At 38.7% G+C, this 20,188-nt stretch overlaps 1 protein-coding gene across 1 annotated transcript in view; it reads left to right on the forward strand.

The window, feature by feature from the left end:
- Positions 1-20,188, forward strand: part of SGIP1 (SH3GL interacting endocytic adaptor 1) — a 210,727-nt gene that overhangs the window by 94,956 nt on the left and 95,583 nt on the right. The window contains exons 2-7 of the mRNA XM_027114000.1: positions 2,189-2,252; positions 7,213-7,237; positions 10,208-10,279; positions 14,546-14,602; positions 18,210-18,264; positions 18,978-19,153. Of these exons, the coding sequence (XP_026969801.1) occupies positions 2,189-2,252; positions 7,213-7,237; positions 10,208-10,279; positions 14,546-14,602; positions 18,210-18,264; positions 18,978-19,153 (449 nt within the window). The remainder of the gene's footprint in view (positions 1-2,188; positions 2,253-7,212; positions 7,238-10,207; positions 10,280-14,545; positions 14,603-18,209; positions 18,265-18,977; positions 19,154-20,188) is intronic.

The following is a 20,188-nucleotide window of genomic DNA, read 5'->3' on the forward strand; positions in this document are numbered from 1 at the left end:
TTTTGTGAACATATGCAAATTCTTTCATTCCTTATTACTGGCTGATTTGTTGTACACTGAGAGATGGAAATACAAAAAGAATGTAACTCATACTCATCTACACAATTAGAAATGATGCTGGGAATGGACTCTGTCTCCTGAAGCCTGATCCAGGGCACTTTTCACTGGAAAATGGACAACTCGTGACGTTCATGACCTAGTTCATGTTGGCTATTATCCAAGTTTGGTGGTCAGAAACAGGACAGAGTCTATGGAAAATTACTATTGCCTGCTCTGTTACTAATTTAATACAAGAATTACTGGAATTTGTCTGTATTTTCTCATCTGTTTGGTAGGGCATGCTATCTCTTGTCTCATGGTCAAGTTGCAGAAAATAGAGTAATTTGAAAACATAAGATAATAATAGCATTTGGTTTATAATTCTATAAAAACCAGTAGTGACTGGTGAATATAGCATTCATTGTGACTCCAAAGCTGAATTAGAAGCATGGAGAAGCCAAGTAAGAGACTTGAAGCCCAAGAACAATTATAGGAGGAAAATGATTTTAACTACAATATTTTGTCCCTATAAGGAGATAAGGCAATTACAGGTGAGAAGAAAGAAGTTTTTCACAATCAAAATTAAAAATGAACAGAGAGAAGGTGTTTCTAAATATTATGGGTGGGTAGTTTTAAATGTCAATAAGTTTTCTATAAACTCTTCACGTGGAGGGTAATGGAGAATAGCTTAATGTGGGAGGAGATTTTTTTTTAAACAAACATTGACATTTTAAAGACCTAAACATCTTAAATGGAATGACTATTCAAATACAAAATTAGACAAACCGAGGCATTTTGGAGATTATATTTGAGTAGTATCCTAAGAGCCAGATAATGAATGACTCAGATCATCTGAGTGGTCTGGGCTGACTCACATGTTTTAAAAAAAGATGTCATCAAATCTCTGATTTTGTCAGTGTTTTTCCCCTTGATCCACCTGGTAGTGCCAAACAAATCCTGAACGTCAGTGACTTTTCCAGCTCTAATTTGTCAGGATGAAGTTCCAAACCACCAGTAACAAGTCTAAGGTTTTGACTACATAGGCATTGGTATATTTGAATAATACTGACTAACATGAGAAACACACAAGCCACATATGTAATTACAGGACATGTGGAAGATAGGAATCCCTGACAGAGCCTTGACAGGAGAAGAATAGAAGATACAAGAGTAGGCTTGGTTTGTCCAGGATGGAAGAAAAGGAGACTTCTTACCCCAATACCACCTGAATGATGCTTCCTGGAAAACATCTTAAATCAACAAATATTATCTGGTTCCTCTACTTGGCGTAGAGGACATACCAAGGGTATCCTTGGCCTCTGTCCTAGAAAGGCTTACAGTCTATGAGGGAAACTGACGTAGGAACTAATAAGTGGAATGCTTTGATATATTGTAATACATATAACAGCAACATTTGGGGGAGCACAGGATAGTCAGTTCTGACAGCACTAAGATTGAGAGGCCCTCACAGAGGAGGGGGCATTTGACTGGGCTGTGAAGGCACATATGGAAGTTGTAAATATCAACAAAACAGGAAAAGCATTTCAGCCAGTGGCAAGGACCACATAAAGAGAAAAGAGATACAGGAGAACAGATATTGGGGATGTTCAGAGAATCCAGTATAGCCACTGAATTGAGGAAGTAGAAAAAGATGAACTGGGAATATGGGATACAAAGAAGTGTCAGGCCAATGTGGCTGTTTCGTATGGTTTACATAATCTCTGTCTTGGAACTATCCTAGTGTCCAGAATCCGCCTACCCTGGAAATTACTGTTCTTCTAAGTCTGTGATGGGGTTTCTTGGCACAGCGCCAATTTGGGCGATGGCTAACAATAGTCTAAGAAAAGCTTGCCTACTTTATTGTACTTTGTCCTGATCTCCTTTCCATTTTTTTTTTTAATATTCTTACATTGCTCATAGGGCTAAGAACTTACAGTGCCATGTCCTTGATAAACATCTGTTGAAAAACAGTAATGAATCCTATGCACATGCACACACACACATGCATACACATGAAGAAACTTTCACGGGTTTTTGAACGTTCAAATTTAACTAATATATTGCAACTTTAAAAATATGTTCACTTGCATGTTGCTAGGAACTTTCAAATAGAAAATAGATTTTTTGACCTTTTGTTGTTTTCCCACAGGATTGAAAAAACGTACAAGGAAGGCCTTTGGAATACGGAAGAAAGAAAAGGACACTGATTCTACGTATGTACTTAAGGAGAGCACCACTGCTCAGCATCAGCTGGCTGTGACCGTGTGGAAACGCAGATCTGCTGTGGTCTGCTGTATAGCAGAATAATGAACCTATAAAACCCCTTATTTGACAAGAATCCCTGAAAGAAAGTTAGAAAATGCAAAAATCAATAGTTGTTTAGGCACAGGTGAAAAGAAAAAAAAAAAAAGCAACTTTAGCTTTTCATTCTGTACGTTTTTATCGTGCATAAATTTTATCACAAGGTGCTGAGAATTGCCCTGTGGGCTTGTCCTCTGAGAATTTATAATTCATGGAATAGAATATCTATCACGCAAATTGAAGTATCTTTCATATAACTAAAAGAGCTAACATTTGTTATGACTACCGTGGTAACACGTACTTAGTAAACGCTCAGTGAATGGTAGCAGCCACTACTCCTGTTATCATTAATACAAATTAATATGTGGTAAGTTCCTTAGGAGCGATTAGAATTGGAATTTCCAGGGAATTGGAGGGTGGGAAAGCTCATATTTGAATACATGATCGGTGAAGCTTCAAAGAGGGAGGAGCCTTGATTTTGGCCTTCAAGAAGATGAGGACATGCGTTTCATGCCAAGGGACAACAGCCAAAGCAGAGATGTGGAAAAGCCAAGTAGGTATTCGGGACAAGCTAAACAGAGCAGTCTGTCTACTTGTCGGCCACACGTAAATGTAATAGTGGGAGGCAAGGCTGCAAAGGAGATCAGGGCCAGATAGGAAGGGCTTTAAGTACCAGCCAGGCTGAGGTGTCTGGGCTTCCTTCCTTAGGCAGTGGGCAACCTTGAAGCCTTGAAGGCTTTTAAACCAGAGACTGTAAAGGATTGGGGGGTAAAAAGCTATTTTTTGTCCAGATATCAAGTTTTAAGTCCCCTGTTCTTACCTTTTCTTTGTGTTTTTTCTTTTAGTAAATAATTATTTCATGGAAGCTGTATTTACTCTAGTCTTGCCAATTTTTCTAAATGATTAAATTAGAAAAAAATTTTTCTGAGCATTATATAATTTTCATTATTTCTTAAGAAATTGCCAACTTTGATACATTAACCAGAATAGGAGATGGTTCGTTCACCAGAGTCGGAAGACCTGGGCTCTGGTTTCAGCATTGCCAATAGCTCCACGGACTTAGAATACACTTTCCTCTAATGGGCCTCAGTTTGCACTAGATGGAATTGAATTTCCATAAAAGGCCAGACACTGTAGCAGTCCGTCTGTCAACAGAATCCTTTGCCACCTACAATGTGCCGTGTGTTGTGGGGGACACTATTAGACATATCTCAGGAGAACATCATTAGCAGAAAACAAATCCATTTTTCTTTGAGATGGTTTCTGTAACTGACTATACATAATCTCTGGTGTGTGAAGAAAATTAGAAAGGAAAGAAGCTCCCTCAAAAGGAAAAAGAGGTCAAACAACCTCCCCAGGGCAGACTGAGCTCAATTGCAGGTGGCCAAAGTACCACTCTTCCATCACCACTTCTAAAAACATGAAAATGAGGAAGTTACTCTTCATGGCTTTGTGTAGATGCCCAATATCTCTCTGAAATACTCTAACAAGACATTTTCTTGTAAAATCCCAAGCATCTGTCCTTTACTTCTTATCATCTGAGCGCCCCAGTTTACTTAGGTGATAGCAAATTAGCTATAAACTGGTTCCACCAGCAGTGATGGTCAAAGGACAAGACGTTTAGTGTAAGCCTTTGCTTTTCATGAGCTCTGCTCTCTAATTGGGTCATATATCATTCTTGCAGAAGGCTGGAGAAATGTTCTGGCAATGTGCTATCCCTTCAGATTTAGGTAATGCTTATGTTAGTCTGCAATCACTGAAACCTTGTTGATACAAACTGTTTTCAGGGCCGTTGCAACTCCGTGAGGGTTGACAAGTAACCTGCTATGGTAGCTGCCAGTTCCAACTTCGGTTGATTGAGTGTCCTTAGATAGAGTGGGGTTAGAACCAGAGCTTCCTGATTTGATCAACGTTACAATGGCTGATAGAAAGAGGAAAGGAGAGAGGAGCCTGTGCTAAGTGGCAGGCCCTGTGCAGGGTATTTTGTATGTACTGATATCCTTTTTAATCCTCATAGTAATTCAACAAGGTTAGAAATAATATCTCAATTTTGGAGATGAGAAATCAGTGCCAAAAGGAATTAAGTAACTTGCTGAAGGCTACCCAGAAAAATAAGACATGGAGCCAGTATTCTAGTCCAGAGTCAAGTGCCTATTCTTTGATTACTCAGAAAACAAAAAGAATAGATGGACAAAATTATATTCAAGACCAATAGGAGGGTAAAAGAGAAAAGGCAGCAGTGGCAAGAGGTGACTGTCACTTTTTAAAATAGAGGCAAAGCGTTCCTGGTAGATGATCAGTTTTAAAACAGAATCAGTAAATATAATGGGTCTGCTCTTAAAAAGAAAAAAAAATTATTTAAAAATGTATAAAACTTAATAAAAGGGGGTTAGGAAATAAACTGAGGACACATACCCCATTGTCTGAGGCTGCTAAAATCTCTCTCTCTACTCCCCATCCTAGGTCAGCTTGTATAATAACTTTATTCTAGGTAGCATTTAATGAGTATTTACTATGTTCTAGGTACTATTCCGGGCTCTTCATTTATATTAACTTATTGAATCCTTTAACAGCCCTATGAGCTATATGCTGTTATCACGGCTGTCATATAGATGAGGAAACTGAGACACAAAGGAGTGAAGTACTGGTCCAAGGTTATGCAACTAGGAAATCTAAGTTGATTAAACCTGGGCAGTTGGGCACTATAGCTAGTGCACTATACCACCATGCTTACTGCTGTCATACGGGGAAGCAGCAACCCCATTTCCATCAGTGGATAAGACAAAGGATCAGAATAGACACCAACGCTGCTACGTACAGTTACAATTATTCTGATTAAGATTTTTGAAGTGCCATCCCTAGAGCTGTAATATGCATGAGACCAAGTGGCCTCCCATTTAAGTTCCCCTATAGCTATGCCCTTCTACCTGGACCAATAGTGGGCAACACCACAGCCAGGACTATCTCCAGAGCCTTGTCTTCTCCACTTCTATCACCTGCCCCGAAAGACAACCCCACGAGGATCAGTGCCTCTGGATGTGTCCTATGCAAAATTTGATGCAATCTCCTCTCTATCAGTTCCTTTGGCAGAGGCTGAAATCCTAGTAAGAAATGCTCATTTTTTGAAGTGTACAAATCTAGGGAAAATTGACTTTGATGAATATGGGTTGGTACCTTTCCTCTGTACTTTCCTACCACCTGGGTTTACTGCGGCCATAATAGCCCACTGGATTTACTTGCCTGTCTCATTCTCTCTATGATGAGCATGTCTTCTTCATTATTTTATCTCCTGACCCTAGCCTAGTGCCTGGCCTATTATAAGCACTCAATAGTTGTTCAATGAATTATATATAACTTTTATTGGCTAAGACTCTTCCTATCTTTCTATCTTAGATGAAATTTCTTTGAACCAACTTTTTCCCATAGCCAGCGAATGTCCAAAGATCCTAAGATTTCTGTCAATTCCCATGGTCTTTCAATATCAGGGTCCTCTCTGCTTCTAGCCCCTGTATCACTGATTCATCCCTGTATCCACATGGACACAGAAATGATTATGGAAAATGATGCTCTCCCATCAAGTGTTTTGTAATACAAGTAGAATATTCTGCTAATTTTGAAGGGGGTGTTGGTGGGGAAGGGGAATCACATCTTGAAGCCAAGAAGATGTCCCACCAACTCTGCATTTCTCTCTCTCTCCTCTGTCCCACCCTATGAAGCAATAAACAATTTTGTCACTTGGTCCCACCTGCTAAGGAACAGTTCCAACCACACCAAACTCTTCAAGATTTCATAGTCCACCCAGGCACTTACTAAGGTTTTCTTCCAAACAATGCAGGTCCCCATCTAAGCATAATTCTGGTCTCCATGTTAATAGAATAATATTTTTCTAGCTCCTTACAGAATTAGTTAATATAAGAAGTTATAAAGTGACTACTCTTTTTCTTCTCTCTTTCTCCGATTCCTCCAGCTCAGTTTTCCAAAGTAACAATAATAATACCCTTCCTCTATGGCTATAAAGTCTAACATGGCTGCAAGTGAACAGTTTTGTGTTCCTAGGGTAGAGACATCACGGAAGAGGAAAAAACCTGTAACAAACAAACAAACATTTTTGAATACTTAGTATGTGTCGGGAACCATTATAAGTTCTTTATATACCTTATCATATTTAAGCTGGCTTAGAGAACTAAGTAATACTCAATATGTTCAAGGTCAGAGAGCTAATAAGTGGTAGAGTCCGGACACCTGGCTTCATCCTACTCTAAAGCCCTTATTCTTAAGCACTGCAGCCTAGCTTCACCATGGATTAAATACCCTGGACTTTAGTCATCAAAGCAAGCCATTTAGCAAAATTGCCCTCCATTTCCTGTTCTGTAATCAAAGGAGCAGTAACTCTAGAAATATGGAAGAAAATATAGATTCTTAAAGTAAGTTGAAAACTACTTTGTAGTTTTATAAGTTCTTCTTATAAGTATAAGAAGTTCCTTCTTATAGGGGGAAATTCAAGACCACTTATGGGGAGAAGATGAGAGAGAACAAATGGGTTTGCATTCCTGGTGGTAGTTTTAAATAGAAGGCTGCTGAGTGGGACAGCTCTTAATGAATTCTCCTCTCAAGACACTGCACCAGCAACTTGTGCCTTTTGGATTTCAGTTTTTAATGAGACTCTCCCTCCCATGCACACATACACACACCCCACACTCAAATATCACTCAACCAATCCATTTTGATTTGGCTTTCATTAGCCAGGTTTACTGGGGTTGGAACTCGTGAGAGGGGGGAGAAAGGTGGTTAATGATTCTTATTGTCATACTTGAAACTATGTAGCAAGAATGATTCATTTTCCTAATAGCTACCAATTTCTTTTTGTTACAGAGGTTCACCAGATAGAGATGGAATTGTAAGTATTTAAATGACCATTATTAGTAGGTTTGCACTTCAACCTATGCTAGGTTAAATTTCTTAAAGCCCCATTTCTTCTTCTTTTTTTTTTTCTGCAAGGGGAAAAAAATTAGCTTAAATGACTTTTCAATTACAACTTTTTTTGTTGTAAATTTTGTAGTCATTGCATGGGACATAAATGCAGTCTTGGTCAAGTTAAACTTATTTATTGCATTCACCAAAAACCCTGCCCCAGAGTAGGCAAGCAAACCAGTCATCAATATGGTGGGTCAGAAGCCAGACAGTTCCTGCAGGGGCTGCTACCATCAACTGTTATTTCGTTTCCTATTTAATGATATAAGAGCTCCTTATATGAGAATGTTTTTCTCCAGCAGAGGCCACAAAGTCATAATGGATCTGAGATCCAATAAAATTGAAAGAAGCTCTTCCTCTTTCGTAGTTGAGCTGCAGATACATTTTCTATGTTAAATTCATAAGTAGGGAATAGTCTTGAAACCATTTATGCCTGAATTTACAGCCTGGAGTAGGAAAATGTGTCCACTGGGTTTAGATTCAACAGTAACTCTGATTCCTTGCTGGTCACCAGATTTCTTGCTTTTTAAAGAAATCTGTGGTGCATGGGCTTGGATTTATCTGAGTTGTGCTTATGCGAGTCTGCACCAGCTTCTAAAATGACTTCCTTCAAATCTAAATCAGATGCCTATTCAGAAGGTTCAAAAGAACAGCTGTTACTGAAGGAAAAAAAAAAAAAGGGACTCGCATTAGGCTCATTGGGCTGAAGTGGGAATGAAAATAAACCAGATAGTTAAAAATATTTTCTTGAAAAATCACCCTTTATAATATTAGACCTAAATTGGGGTGTTAATTGCAGCTATGGTAGGAGTTTTTCTCCCATATTTGACTCAAGGTTCTTAGCTTTGGGACGCCTTTTGCATTCATGTAGTTCTCGCCATGAAATGTTAAGAAAGTAGACTGAAATTTATCAGACATTGGGTAACACTATAATCAAGGCTCTATTCAGCAGGGGAAAAAAAAGACCCAGAAGACTCAGCTTCTCCTCACCTCTTGCTTCTGGCTCAGAGCCCTCTCGTTAACTCTGTCTCAGGTACTCTCTGCTTCTGTGTCTTCTCTTTGCTTCTGTCTTGGTCCCCTCCCTGAGTTCTCTTGTTCCCTTCATTCTGACCCTTGCAAGGCTCTGTGAGATAGTCTCTGCTTTCCCTCCCTGCTGCTTCCAGGCTGGTTTGCTGTTTCTTGCTTCTCTCCCTGTGGCACCCTCAGTCTTGTCCTTTTTCCTTTCTCTAAAGCTCCTCCCACCCTGCTGTTCATTGTCTCCCAAGGCCCCACTGCTATCTCAGAGTTCTCTGGTCTTCTAGGGACCACGAGTTTAAATCTCGAGCAGAACATGCATCCCAGTGCTTGGCACAGTCCTGGCGGGCGTGTAGCAGGCAACTCTGAGTATGTGCTGAGTCAATAAGCCCAACCATGATTCTGCGGACTTGCCCACCCTAAGTCAGGGCTTCATCCCTGAATTCCCCGATCCTCCTTCACTGTCACCATTCTCAGTCACATCAAGTTATTTATCAGCAGATGTGCCTTCTTTGTTCCTTAATTGGAAATGCCATGAATGGTCATGATTTTAGGAAGGAAGAATTATTTAATTTCGATTTCTCAGGAAATAACACAGACCTGTTTGGAAAACAGGCTGCATTCGAAATAAATGCAGGTTCTCAGAAACAGGGTGTACAGCTTCCTAGGTAACTGGAAATTATTGGCCAGCTGCTAATTTTACTATTTGGAAATGTACCTTAAGTTTTCTCCACATACTATGGTCACCAAATTTTGAGAACGTCTTATGAGACCAGTGCTGTAGGGGTCCAAGTTTCTGTTCGCATTCAGTCCCTGGAAATCTCAACCTGATTTTCTTTCAAACTCAGACTGATTTCTTTAAGACCTCGTGTCTGTGGAGCCAGTCCACGTTTATGTGGCTGAGTTAGCTTTCAAATTATTGCTTTTTGAATATCTGAAGTTGAAATTTATGGTTTCACTAATGTGGTTCTACAAACTACAGGTTGTGGTGTGCCCATTTAATGCTTATAGACGACTTTGTCAATGCAGGGGCCACACGACAGATTTAACTATTTAAATTCAGTTTCTCAAAAATCCAGTGAAGCCCATCTCTGGTGACACTGCTTTTGAGGTTTTATCTACAGAGCCTCTGTGGCCAGGCTGCACGTATCAAGATGGGCTTACCTTGCTCCCCACTGGCTGAAAATGCCTACCCTCGGCCGAGCTGTCTGTCTCGATGTCTGAAGCTTCAGGCAACTGTGTGTGATGATGCAGTCTAACCCAGAGACAAACTCTGTTTTGTGCAGGATACACTCTAAGTTTTTCCTAAGCAGTTCAGATTTCCATCCACACCTAGACTGGGGGCACTGGGGGTCACGGCCGTTGCTGTGAGGAGATCTCTGCTCATCCTGAACACGTGTGCAAGAAAGGGTCCGGATTTGGAGCTGTCAACTGTGTGTGCTGTGTGTATTGATGTCTCCCAGGAAGGCTTTGATCCAGGGGAATATATGATGGAGCTAGCCTTTTCAGACGTCCATTAGAAATGCAACCATTTTTATTAAGTCTCTTTGGTGTGTCCCGGTGTCTGTTCTCTACCTGTAAATTAAGTGCCGGCTGAGTGAGGACTCGATCCACGTCATCCCTAGTGCCTGGGGTGCCTCTTCCTCCTTCCCTTCTTCTCCTGGCCTAGCCACACCGGCCTGCTGAATAGAGCCTCATTATGGGCCCCAAAGTCCACTCTTTGCTTCAAGAACCCTGCCAAGATTGGTAGGCCCTACAATTTGGCCTAGACATTATTTCTTCTATGGTATGCTTGCTGACTCCATGTGATTCTTTATATGTGTCTTGAAGAACAAACAGATCCTTTAACAACTTTTTTCTACATGAAAACAATCAATTGCAGCAGCCCAGCCCACATGAACCACCCTACAATAGCAAAGCAGAGTGCGCACGTGAAGGAGGAAAAAAAGTTTCGGTAAGGAAACAGATTTTAGTTTAAGATATCCAAGGGGTTGTAGAAACAGTGAGTAAAATCCCAATTTGAAATTTGAAGAAAACAACAGTAGCACTTAAGAAGACTCTTTCTCAGATAATATTTCCCAATTACTTCCTGAATACCCAGGGCCAATTTTTAAATCAACCAAATAGACTCTATATGTTGACATCCAAATATACTTTTAAAAAGTGATCAGGCATAAGAGACGTGTGATTCCTATGTCTTACACAAAGGATAGGGATTCAAATTTTAAAAAGAATATGCTATCTATAAGAAAGCCTTGGCTGTAATATAAACACCACCATACACATTGAGTAGTTGTTTATTAGGATAAGCACCATCTCAGTAACATCAGGAATTTGGCAGGACCTTGGCCTGTGGGATCTAATGTACTTGACAATGGACTTGGGATGCTGATCCTGTCCCAGACTATGCAACAACTATAACTGTGTTGTCCAACACGGCGGCCACGTGTGGCTGTTTAAAATTCAGTGCTCACTAAATGTCCATCGACAGCTGAATGGATAAAGGTGTGGTGCATATATACACCACATCTTGGAATTCCACCGTGGAATATTCCACCATGGAATATTACTCAACTATAAAAAAGAATGAAATAATGCCATTTGCAGCAACATGGATGGACCTAGAGATTATCGTACTAAGTGAAGTAAGCCAGACAGAGAAAGACAAATATCATATAATATGATATCAGTTATATGTGGAATCTAAAAAAAATAATAATGATACAAATCCTATTTACAAAACAGAAATAGACTGACAGACATAGAAAACAAAGTTACGGTTACCAAAGGAAAGGGGGGGGATAAACTGGGAATTTGGGATTAAAAGATACACACTACTATATATAAAACTAGATAAACAACAAGGGCCTACTGTAGAGCACAGGGAACTATATTCATTGTCTTGTAATAGCGTATAATGGAAGACAATCTGAAAAAGAATATATATATATATATAAAACTGAATCACTTTGCTATGCACCTGAAACATTATAAATCAACTATACTTTAATTAAGTAAATAAATAATTTCTTAATTCAAAAATAAAATTCAGTTCCTCAGTCACACTTCTCACATTTCAAGTACTCCACAGCTACTTGTGGCTAGTGGCTACCATATTGGACAGCACACATACAGCACATTTACTTCTTCACAGACAGTTCTATTGGATAGTGCTGTTCTATACAAAGTGAGTCAAGTCTGTCTCAATGGCAAAAAGATTATATTTAGGCAGTGTATCATGTGCCTTTAATACTTCTCACCAAGGAAAGCTATGTGGCCATGATCTGACCTTGGAAAAGAAGAGCATTCACGAAGGAAATTAAGAACTTTGATGAATGTGTAATTGAACACAATTGTTACTACGTTTATTGATTTAAGCCATGATATTATCTGAGAGCAGATAATAAACCTGACCAAAGTAAAATACCTATTAAAACATGATCAACATTGCTGTAAGCCTCAATTATCTTTGAATAACAGTCATATATTCAAGTTGTAGAAGTTATTTATGCTAATTGTGGAATTTTAGAAAATACAGAAAAGAATTAAAAGAATAAATAATTATACTCCAAGAGAAAAATCACTGTTTATATGTTGATGAATAGCCAACATTGCTTTAAATAGTAAGCTTAGTTTTTAAATAATATTTCCCCACTTAACTTACATACTTCCTTGCTTTTTCACTGTTTTCCAATTGAAAATCAATAGAGCCATTACCTCCATATTACCACTATGAGCTGCTTAAATGGTTAAACCAGGAGAATTGTTTCTTCCTTGGAGTTTGACCAGAAGAATTTCAGCCAGGTTCTGGATTAGCTTTAACTTGATAATATCCACTTGCAAAACCAAATATATTTGTAAGAATTCACTAGTATGAATGAGGCCAAATTGCCAATTTCTCTAATGAATCTCTGTGTGTGTGTGTGTGTGTGTGTGTATGTTTGCATATGTTTTGAATGTCTGCCCCAAAGAATGTATTTTTATGATTTGTTGTTTGTGTTTAGTACTTATGTTTAAAATGTTCCTATTTTAAAGGAAAATTTCTTTTTATAGGCTTTGCTTTCTCTTTATCTCAATCTTCCATTGGTTTCCATGGAAACTGGGAAATTTTCACTGAGCCCAGATCTAGAAAATTCAAAAAATCGAGGAACTTTTTTAGTCATAATGTCGGGTATATGTTGTCAGGAAAGAAACATACACACACATATATTTATTTTGTTTTTGTTTAGCTGAACATATCAACTATCTTGGTTTTGAAAGGCTTTGATTATGGAGATGAGCTTATCATGGAAGCAAACAACTGTAGAACTTTGAAAATTTTGAACTCAGTAGTTTATCTAATCTCTTTAGTTTTCAGATAACGATTCTTTGTATTGAAGAATTGTTTGATAACTGAAAGGTCTATTAATAGTACTATACTGATCACAAAATTCATCAGTTTAGTTCTTTGAGATCAGCTTAGTTTATTTGATTTCTCATTATTATACATTACATTTGTATTTTGAATTTATTATACATACTATCTAAGAAGGATTTGGAGAATTTTGCAAAGAAGACATATGCAAACAGATTGGTAAAGTAGAAATTTTAAAAGAAAGCAAATATGACGAAAAGAAAATAGGAACCATGTCCATTCACTATGAGAGAGATTTTTTTTATTATTAGACGGCACATTATTTAATGGACCATGTCCTCAAAAGCAGCTTCATAGCTCATACAGGTGCAGAGTTGATGTGGCAGGTTTTTAAAGCAACCTTTGTTCAAAGAAGAAAGAATGTCATTGAAGCACTATTTCAATGAAGGCAATTCTGTGAGAAGGTTAAAATGATGTAGTCTGACGAAGTACATTATCTTTGTCAGGAGCAAGACACAGACGAAGAGGGGTACCAGCCCTGTATTCTGGGGCGCTGGTTGGTGGATGTGGGGCAGAGTTGCTGCATTTGTAAATTCCAGTGCAGTGTTAGTGTACAGGAAGAGAGAGGAAGATAATGAACACATTATTCCCTAGGCACTTCACCCTTACTAAACTACTGTTAGTTCTTAGAGTGCCCACTCAACACGCAGTAAGTATTACTCAGTGATGATGGTTACTAGGTTACCTCTGATTTGGTTTTCTAGTGATCCTATATGCATAGATGCAAAGCTTTCTTCTCCTGCCTATTTGTCAAATTAAGTGTCAGCTGTTCACATTTTATTTCAACTGGCCTTCATTTGTGACTGCGAAATTACGTGTCCTGTCCTCAAGCCCCGTGTGTCACGTCAGCATCTGATGCGTGTTGTTGTGAGATCTGCGAGTGCTCTGTGACATACTGTTGCTCCATGTGCCAACTACAGGAATGTTGTTGAATGGACTGTCCATTACCAACCTCATTTGCGTTTTTGTCCTTTGCTCACAAGAAGTAGAGAATCCCAGGAATTTCAATTTGGTTGATGCCACATCCTTGCTCAAGTTCTTATGGCCATACATGCCATGGTTGTACTAGGGGCCAAAATAGAACTTTAAGACAACCCTGAGAGGACAATGCTGATACCCAGTCACTTGTAATGATGTGTGCTCATGGAGGCTTAGGATGCATGGATGGTAGAAATCTACTCTTAATCCTCAAATTCTATATTAATAATTTGGTAAGAAAAGCCATTTGAAAAGAATATCAGCACTATTTTTAATACTTACAGACTGAGTTAACTAATTTGGAGCTGATTTCCTTTATATTCTGTCAAGGGGGTGGTTAGGAAAAAGTTGAGTCAGTGTCAGAAAAGTTAAAAGAAGACTAGTTAATGGCTTGGATGAATACTCTTTGGATCTGTTGGAACTAATTGTATATGAGAGTAATGTAGAAGTCAAGGTATTTCCATTTAAATATGTATATACATCTGGGTATATCCCCTAAGGTATAGAGAATTAAATTATAACGTAGGTGCTGCTGCCTCTCTAGTAATTGAATAAAATTTGAACAGCTAGTTGTTAATATCTCTATGCTTAGGTATCCTACAGTCTTTTGTGAAATAAGTGTGTAAGTTCTTTTATGCAGTGTCACAGCAGCTCAATTTACCATTCAGTTACACCAATGTGGCTGCTTAATAGGCTGCTCTAATTTGTCTTTCTAGTGTTGGGTTTGGATAGCTCTTGCTAAATGCAGATAAGAGTGAAGTGTTCTTTGTCTCTTTTTTTTCTCATTCAATTGTTTCTCTTCTAAACGTATTTTCAAATTTATTACAGAAGAAAAGCAATGGGGCACCAAATGGATTTTATGCGGAAATTGATTGGGAAAGATACGTGAGTATCAGAAGATTGTTTGTCTTTATAAATATTTCAGAATGTGAAAACGAGTCGAGGCATTCTTGTATTTAAAATAGGACACAGAAATAAGTGAAACACCTCATTAGGAAGTGCCGGCACAGTTAGCATGCCGGCACAGGTAGCAGTTAAGAGCACTAGAGTCTATTAGACCTGGGTTCAAGACCTGGCCCCTCCATATATCACCTATGTGTGGCTTTGGTTATTTGCTGGCCGGCAAAAATGAAGTCAGTAGTTATTTTATAGCACTGTCGCGAGGATTCATTGAGCTAATTATTTGCAGAATATTTCAGTAGGCTGCCTAGCCTGTAATATGTGTTCAAAAAATGCTTTTTAAAATATTAACTCCAGATGTTTCAGTCCTGGTTATATTTCTAAGCAGCTTTCAGTATTGGGCCTTGATTTCATAATGTCCTAGTCCATTCGGGCGGCTCTAACAAAAATACTAAAAATTGAATGGCTTGTAAACAACAGGTATTTATTTCTAACAGTTCTGGAGCCTGGAAGTCCAAGATCATAGTACCAGCAGATTTGATGTCTGGTTGAGTGCCCACTTTCCGGTTCATAGAAGGCACCTTCTAGCTGTAACCTCACTGGGGTCTTTTTTATAAGGTCACTAACCCCAACCATGAGGACTCCTGCCTTGTGACCTAATCACCTCCAAAGGCCCCACCTCCTAATACCATCACCTTGGGGTTTGTATTTCAACATATAAGTTTGGGGAGAATACAAACCTTCATACCATAGCTCATGATAATTATTATAGCCTCGTGGTACAGATTTTTCTTAGGTCAAATGACAATCACTTGTTGCTTCTCAAGGAGCGAAGGTGAATCCCAGCTGAGACCTAAATTCTCCTCATAATTCCCCCCAAAAGCAATTAACCTCATCACCACACACTTCACCAACCACAACAAAATGGACACAATGACTCTTAGATTTCTAATCATAGAAAACGTGTAGACCATATTCACATCCAAAATCATTTCTATTGCATAGTAAGTGCCCAAATTCACAATCCCTACAAAATGCCTTTGTACTTATACCTTAGGTGACTGTCTGGCCCAGCCTCCCCTTTCATAAGAATTAAGATTGATGTTAATGCTTTTGCACATTTGTTAATAAGAAGAATTTTATTTTTATAATAACAACCACCATTTATAATATTATATGCTACTGAATTCTTACCACCTTAGAAGGTAAATACTACATTATCTGCATTTTAGAGAAAAGAAAACTGAAGCTCAGAAAGGTTAAATTCTTCATGCCACCCGTGCAGTCCAAAACATGTCATTCTGTCAACCTCATTACCTGGTCCTCTCTTATATTTGTTTCCCAGAATTGAGATCTTTTGATATTTTTAGCAGTTTAATTCCCTAGATCTATGATAGCCCCTATGTTATCCTACATCCAAATTGTTCACAAATAATGTTATAAAGGAAGTTATTAAAGATATTAAGGAAGGATGATTTCTTTTCTCAAAATTAACACTTTTTCACCCAGAAAGATTTTTGTTATGTTTTGTAGAATTCTTTAATACACAGGAATGGGATACTCTAAGCAAACAAGAAGCATGATAATTAAAATACGAAATTACTCATCAAGTACTTCTGCTACCCCATCTAAACTCTAAACCCTAGTGCTGTCCTGTCAACATGTAAGTGTTTAAATGAAGCAGAATTTCCCTCGAATTTGCTTGGTCCTAAAAAATACTCGGGTCACAGGAATTATGTTTGTAATTATACACTAGACTCCACTTTCTCTAAGTAATAATAAAGGTTTTATTCTTAATAGATTATATCATCGTGTTTTTGGCAGGGAAGGCCTAGGGAAGGATGTGGCCTTCAGGCAAAGCCCTAAAGTTTAAGTAGGGTTCAACTGACTGCACATTTGAGGGAGGAGACTTCCAGGCAGAGAGAAGGACATTTATGAGGACCCTGACGTGGGAAAGAGCTTGCAGCAATCAAATCATAAACATTAATAGTGGGAAGAAGGCCTTGTGAGAATCAGGCAGGGCCTTGTGGGCTGCACAGTGGTGCTGACTATTATTCTAAGTGCAGTGAGAAGCCAGGGACAGGTTTTTAGCAGGAAAGTAACCTTAATACACTTGCATTTTAAAAGTAGCTTTGAGTACTGCAAGGACAGAGGGAGACAATAAATGCCCAATAAATGGCAGCTTTTCCATGGCGTTCAGGCCCTCTTCTCTCTCCATGGTCATGGTATGTCTTTTGCTTCAGTGACTCCAAAATCTCTCTCTCCAGCTCTGTCTTCTTTACTTCCAGGCCTATGACCTCAACTACAAGAGGCTGCCCTTGAACTCTGCACCCTTTTCCTCTCTCAGGCGTAGAGTTGAGCCTCAAAATACCTGGGATCAAGGCCCAGGTCTACCATTTGCTGGGTGTGTTTCCTTGAGAAATGGCGTCTAATTCCTCTTAGTTTCCTCCTTGGTGAATGGGATAATTCTTTCTGCATATGATTGTTATGAAGGGTCAGTAAAATAAAGCGTGGGTCACAGTACTTATCATATAATAGGAACTAAAATATGATAACTCTAATCCCAGTCATGCAAACTATCTTTTATCTTTCCTGTCTTTTTTCTAAAAATGTTATTTGCCTTCTGTTAGAATGAGTTCAGCCAGGAGTACTCCCAGAATTTGAGGATAGCAATCTTGGAGTCTTCTTGAACCTTCCATCTTCTTTTTCTCCTATGACCAGTCTGTTACTAAGAACTAACAAATTGTCCTTCCAAATGTCCTTGATTCTTCCCTTCCCACCACGAACAACTTCGTCATTTACTTAGCACATCTCACCTGAATTGATGCAAGCATCTTAAATTAGTTTTCCTTTCTCCAGTTTCTTCTGTCCCCAATATATCCTGAAGCATATTTCCTTAAGATTCTGCTTTCAGCGTGTCCTACCTTAATTGAGAAGCTGCAGTAGCCATATCAAGTTCAGACTCTTCCCGCAGCATGTTGCTCCCCAGCCCCCAGCCATGGTCTTCTTTTCCATGGTCTCCCACCATACAGCTTCCTTTCCAGTCCTGTCATTGTCACCATTGCCTCTCCCTTTCCCTACGGGAATCATACTGTCCATTCCTGCCTTGGTGTCTCGGTACAGGCTCTTCCTCACCACTGACTCCCCTCTCCTCTCCATCTGGCCCGAAAGGCACACACAGACTCTCTAATTCTTCCAAACCTCACAAATTTCCTCTCCTTTCAAACTCCTATCACTGATGTTTTGTGTTTCGCATTTTTTTGAACTTTTGCTTACCAGAATACAGTCGAAAGGTAATTTGCATTTTGTATCCCTGCCATGTTGCTCAGCATAGTCTTTGGCTTACAGGAAATGCATGATAAATTCTGTTTGAATGTTTTCTTTCATTGACAGTTGATTCCTAGTTTATTTTCCCAATAGGAAGAGTCTCCAAATATCCGTGAGTAAATATCTAAATATATAGGGCCCAGCACTCACCTCCAAAACAAGAGACAAGTCTATACCCTTAACTGGAAGACCCTTGAAGGAAAATGAATAATTCCTTTATCATTGTCAGGATAATAATTGCTTAATGTGCACTTGTATTTTATAGAACTCTCCTGAGCTGGATGAAGAAGGCTACAGCATCAGACCTGAGGAACCCGGCTATATCCTTTCTTTATATTTTAATTTTCATTTTCATTTGCTCTCAGCAGGGTGATAAATTTTGTATTGAAAAGGTGCCGAAACCCAAGCTTCTCAAGTCCTGTTGTCCCTTGTATTAGAGATGAATAAACAGCACAGAGAACAGCCTGATCACTAACAAGCAGGCATTTTGCCTTGCTCTATTCATAGAAAAGAGAGAGTGAGAAGAAAGAGAAAAGTTGTGCTGAAAAACAGTTGTACAAATTGCGGGTACTGGGTTGTCTGCTGAAATCCTATATGACAACGTCACTAATGGTGGCTGGAAAATAGCTCTGACTTGTGCTTTGCCTGCAAACCATCTCTGGTAAGAGCAGGTCACACTCTGAAGCAGTTAAAAATCATCACAAATCATCAGTAGAGAGGCCTTCCTGTCTCCAAAGTAAGAGGAAGTTCCCGTGGGCCTGTCACACCTGTCACTGTGTGTACTGAGTGAGACACAAATGGCCAACTTTGTAACCATTGCTCCTTGAAATTCACCATCCTTAATCCTGCTCCAAGGAAAGGTGAATAAATTCTAACTCTTTCCTTCTTTACCCTTTGATTTTTGTTTGTTTTGCTTTGATTTTCTACCATCTACGGATACTTCTGCTGCCTCTATGTGCAGTCACTCATGTCTTATACTCATCATTGCCTCCCAGTAGAAAAAAAGAGTTGTGTATCTTTAACTGTGTTCTACCTACCAAAGGAAAGCACTTTTATTCTTCAAGCGAATCGGAAGAGGAAGAAGAATCACACAAGAAGTTTAATATCAAGATTAAGCCATTGCAAGCTAAAGACATTCTTAAGAACGCTGCAACTGTAGATGAACTGAAGGCATCAATAGGCAACATTGCACTTTCCCCATCACCAGTGGTGAGTGGATTTTATTTCAAGCTTTGGTGAGGTTGGACAGAGAGCTGTGCTCTGCCCATACACGTTAAGTAGATCAGAAACTTCTTAAACTGAAGGCTGCATATGGTCACCATTTTATGAAGTCTATAAACCTGAAGCAGCTCGTTCTAGCCATGGAAAGTTATGCTCATTCTATATTGCAGTTACTGTGCTTTTCAAAATGGTAAAAATGCACGAGATCACATTTCTTTTTGATGTTTTCCTGCAATCATTTTTCAAAGAAGGAAAGAATAACATAAAGATTATCCAGACTTACTCCTGAAACAATTAAAAACAATATGAAGTATACAAATTTACTAATAGCGATTTTTAAAAACACATCTTAATGTCATCTCTTATGATATAAAACATAAAAACTCATGGAAAGAAAACCAAGAAAATTGCTTTTTTTTAGGAAAATAAAAACCCTTTTCATTGCTAATGCTTCAAAAAGAAATATTAATCTAACATCATAGATCATAGTCTAAAAAGATATTAAAACTCATAAGCTTCATTATATTTTATTATCAAATTGTCTTAAATAATCTCATCATTTAGGCACCTCAGATACAGGTATGCCTTATTTATATTAATCAAATTCGTATTTTTCTACAAGTTGTACTTCCTTCTCCAATTCTCATCTACTAAATTTCTCTAATTGCTGCCTTCTGAGTTCCAACATTTACAGTGTTTTCTCTGTAGTACTTGATAAATGCTGCAATTGTTTTCCAAAAATAGCTGTGAAGAGCAGATGAAGGCTCTCATACTAGGAGCTAAGATGTTCTTGGCTTCTTGGCATCTTCTTTAGAGAAATGTGCTCTCCCTGCAGCATTTCCCATGAACGAGGTAATTAATAAATGCTGAACCATTTTTGAGATGCTTCTGGAATATCTCGACTAACCTTTCTAAAGGAGTTGCAATCACCCATCCTTTGGGAATAAATGTTTGCCTGCCTGGGATGAATAAAGTCTATAAAGATGCCTTCTTTAGTGCTTAGTGCTTATAATGGCCTTTACC

Source organism: Aethalodelphis obliquidens, unplaced genomic scaffold, assembly GCF_003676395.1.
Source record: "Aethalodelphis obliquidens isolate GAN/ISIS:26980383/991018 unplaced genomic scaffold, ASM367639v1 scaffold13, whole genome shotgun sequence".
Classification (NCBI taxonomy): Eukaryota; Metazoa; Chordata; class Mammalia; order Artiodactyla; family Delphinidae; genus Aethalodelphis; species Aethalodelphis obliquidens.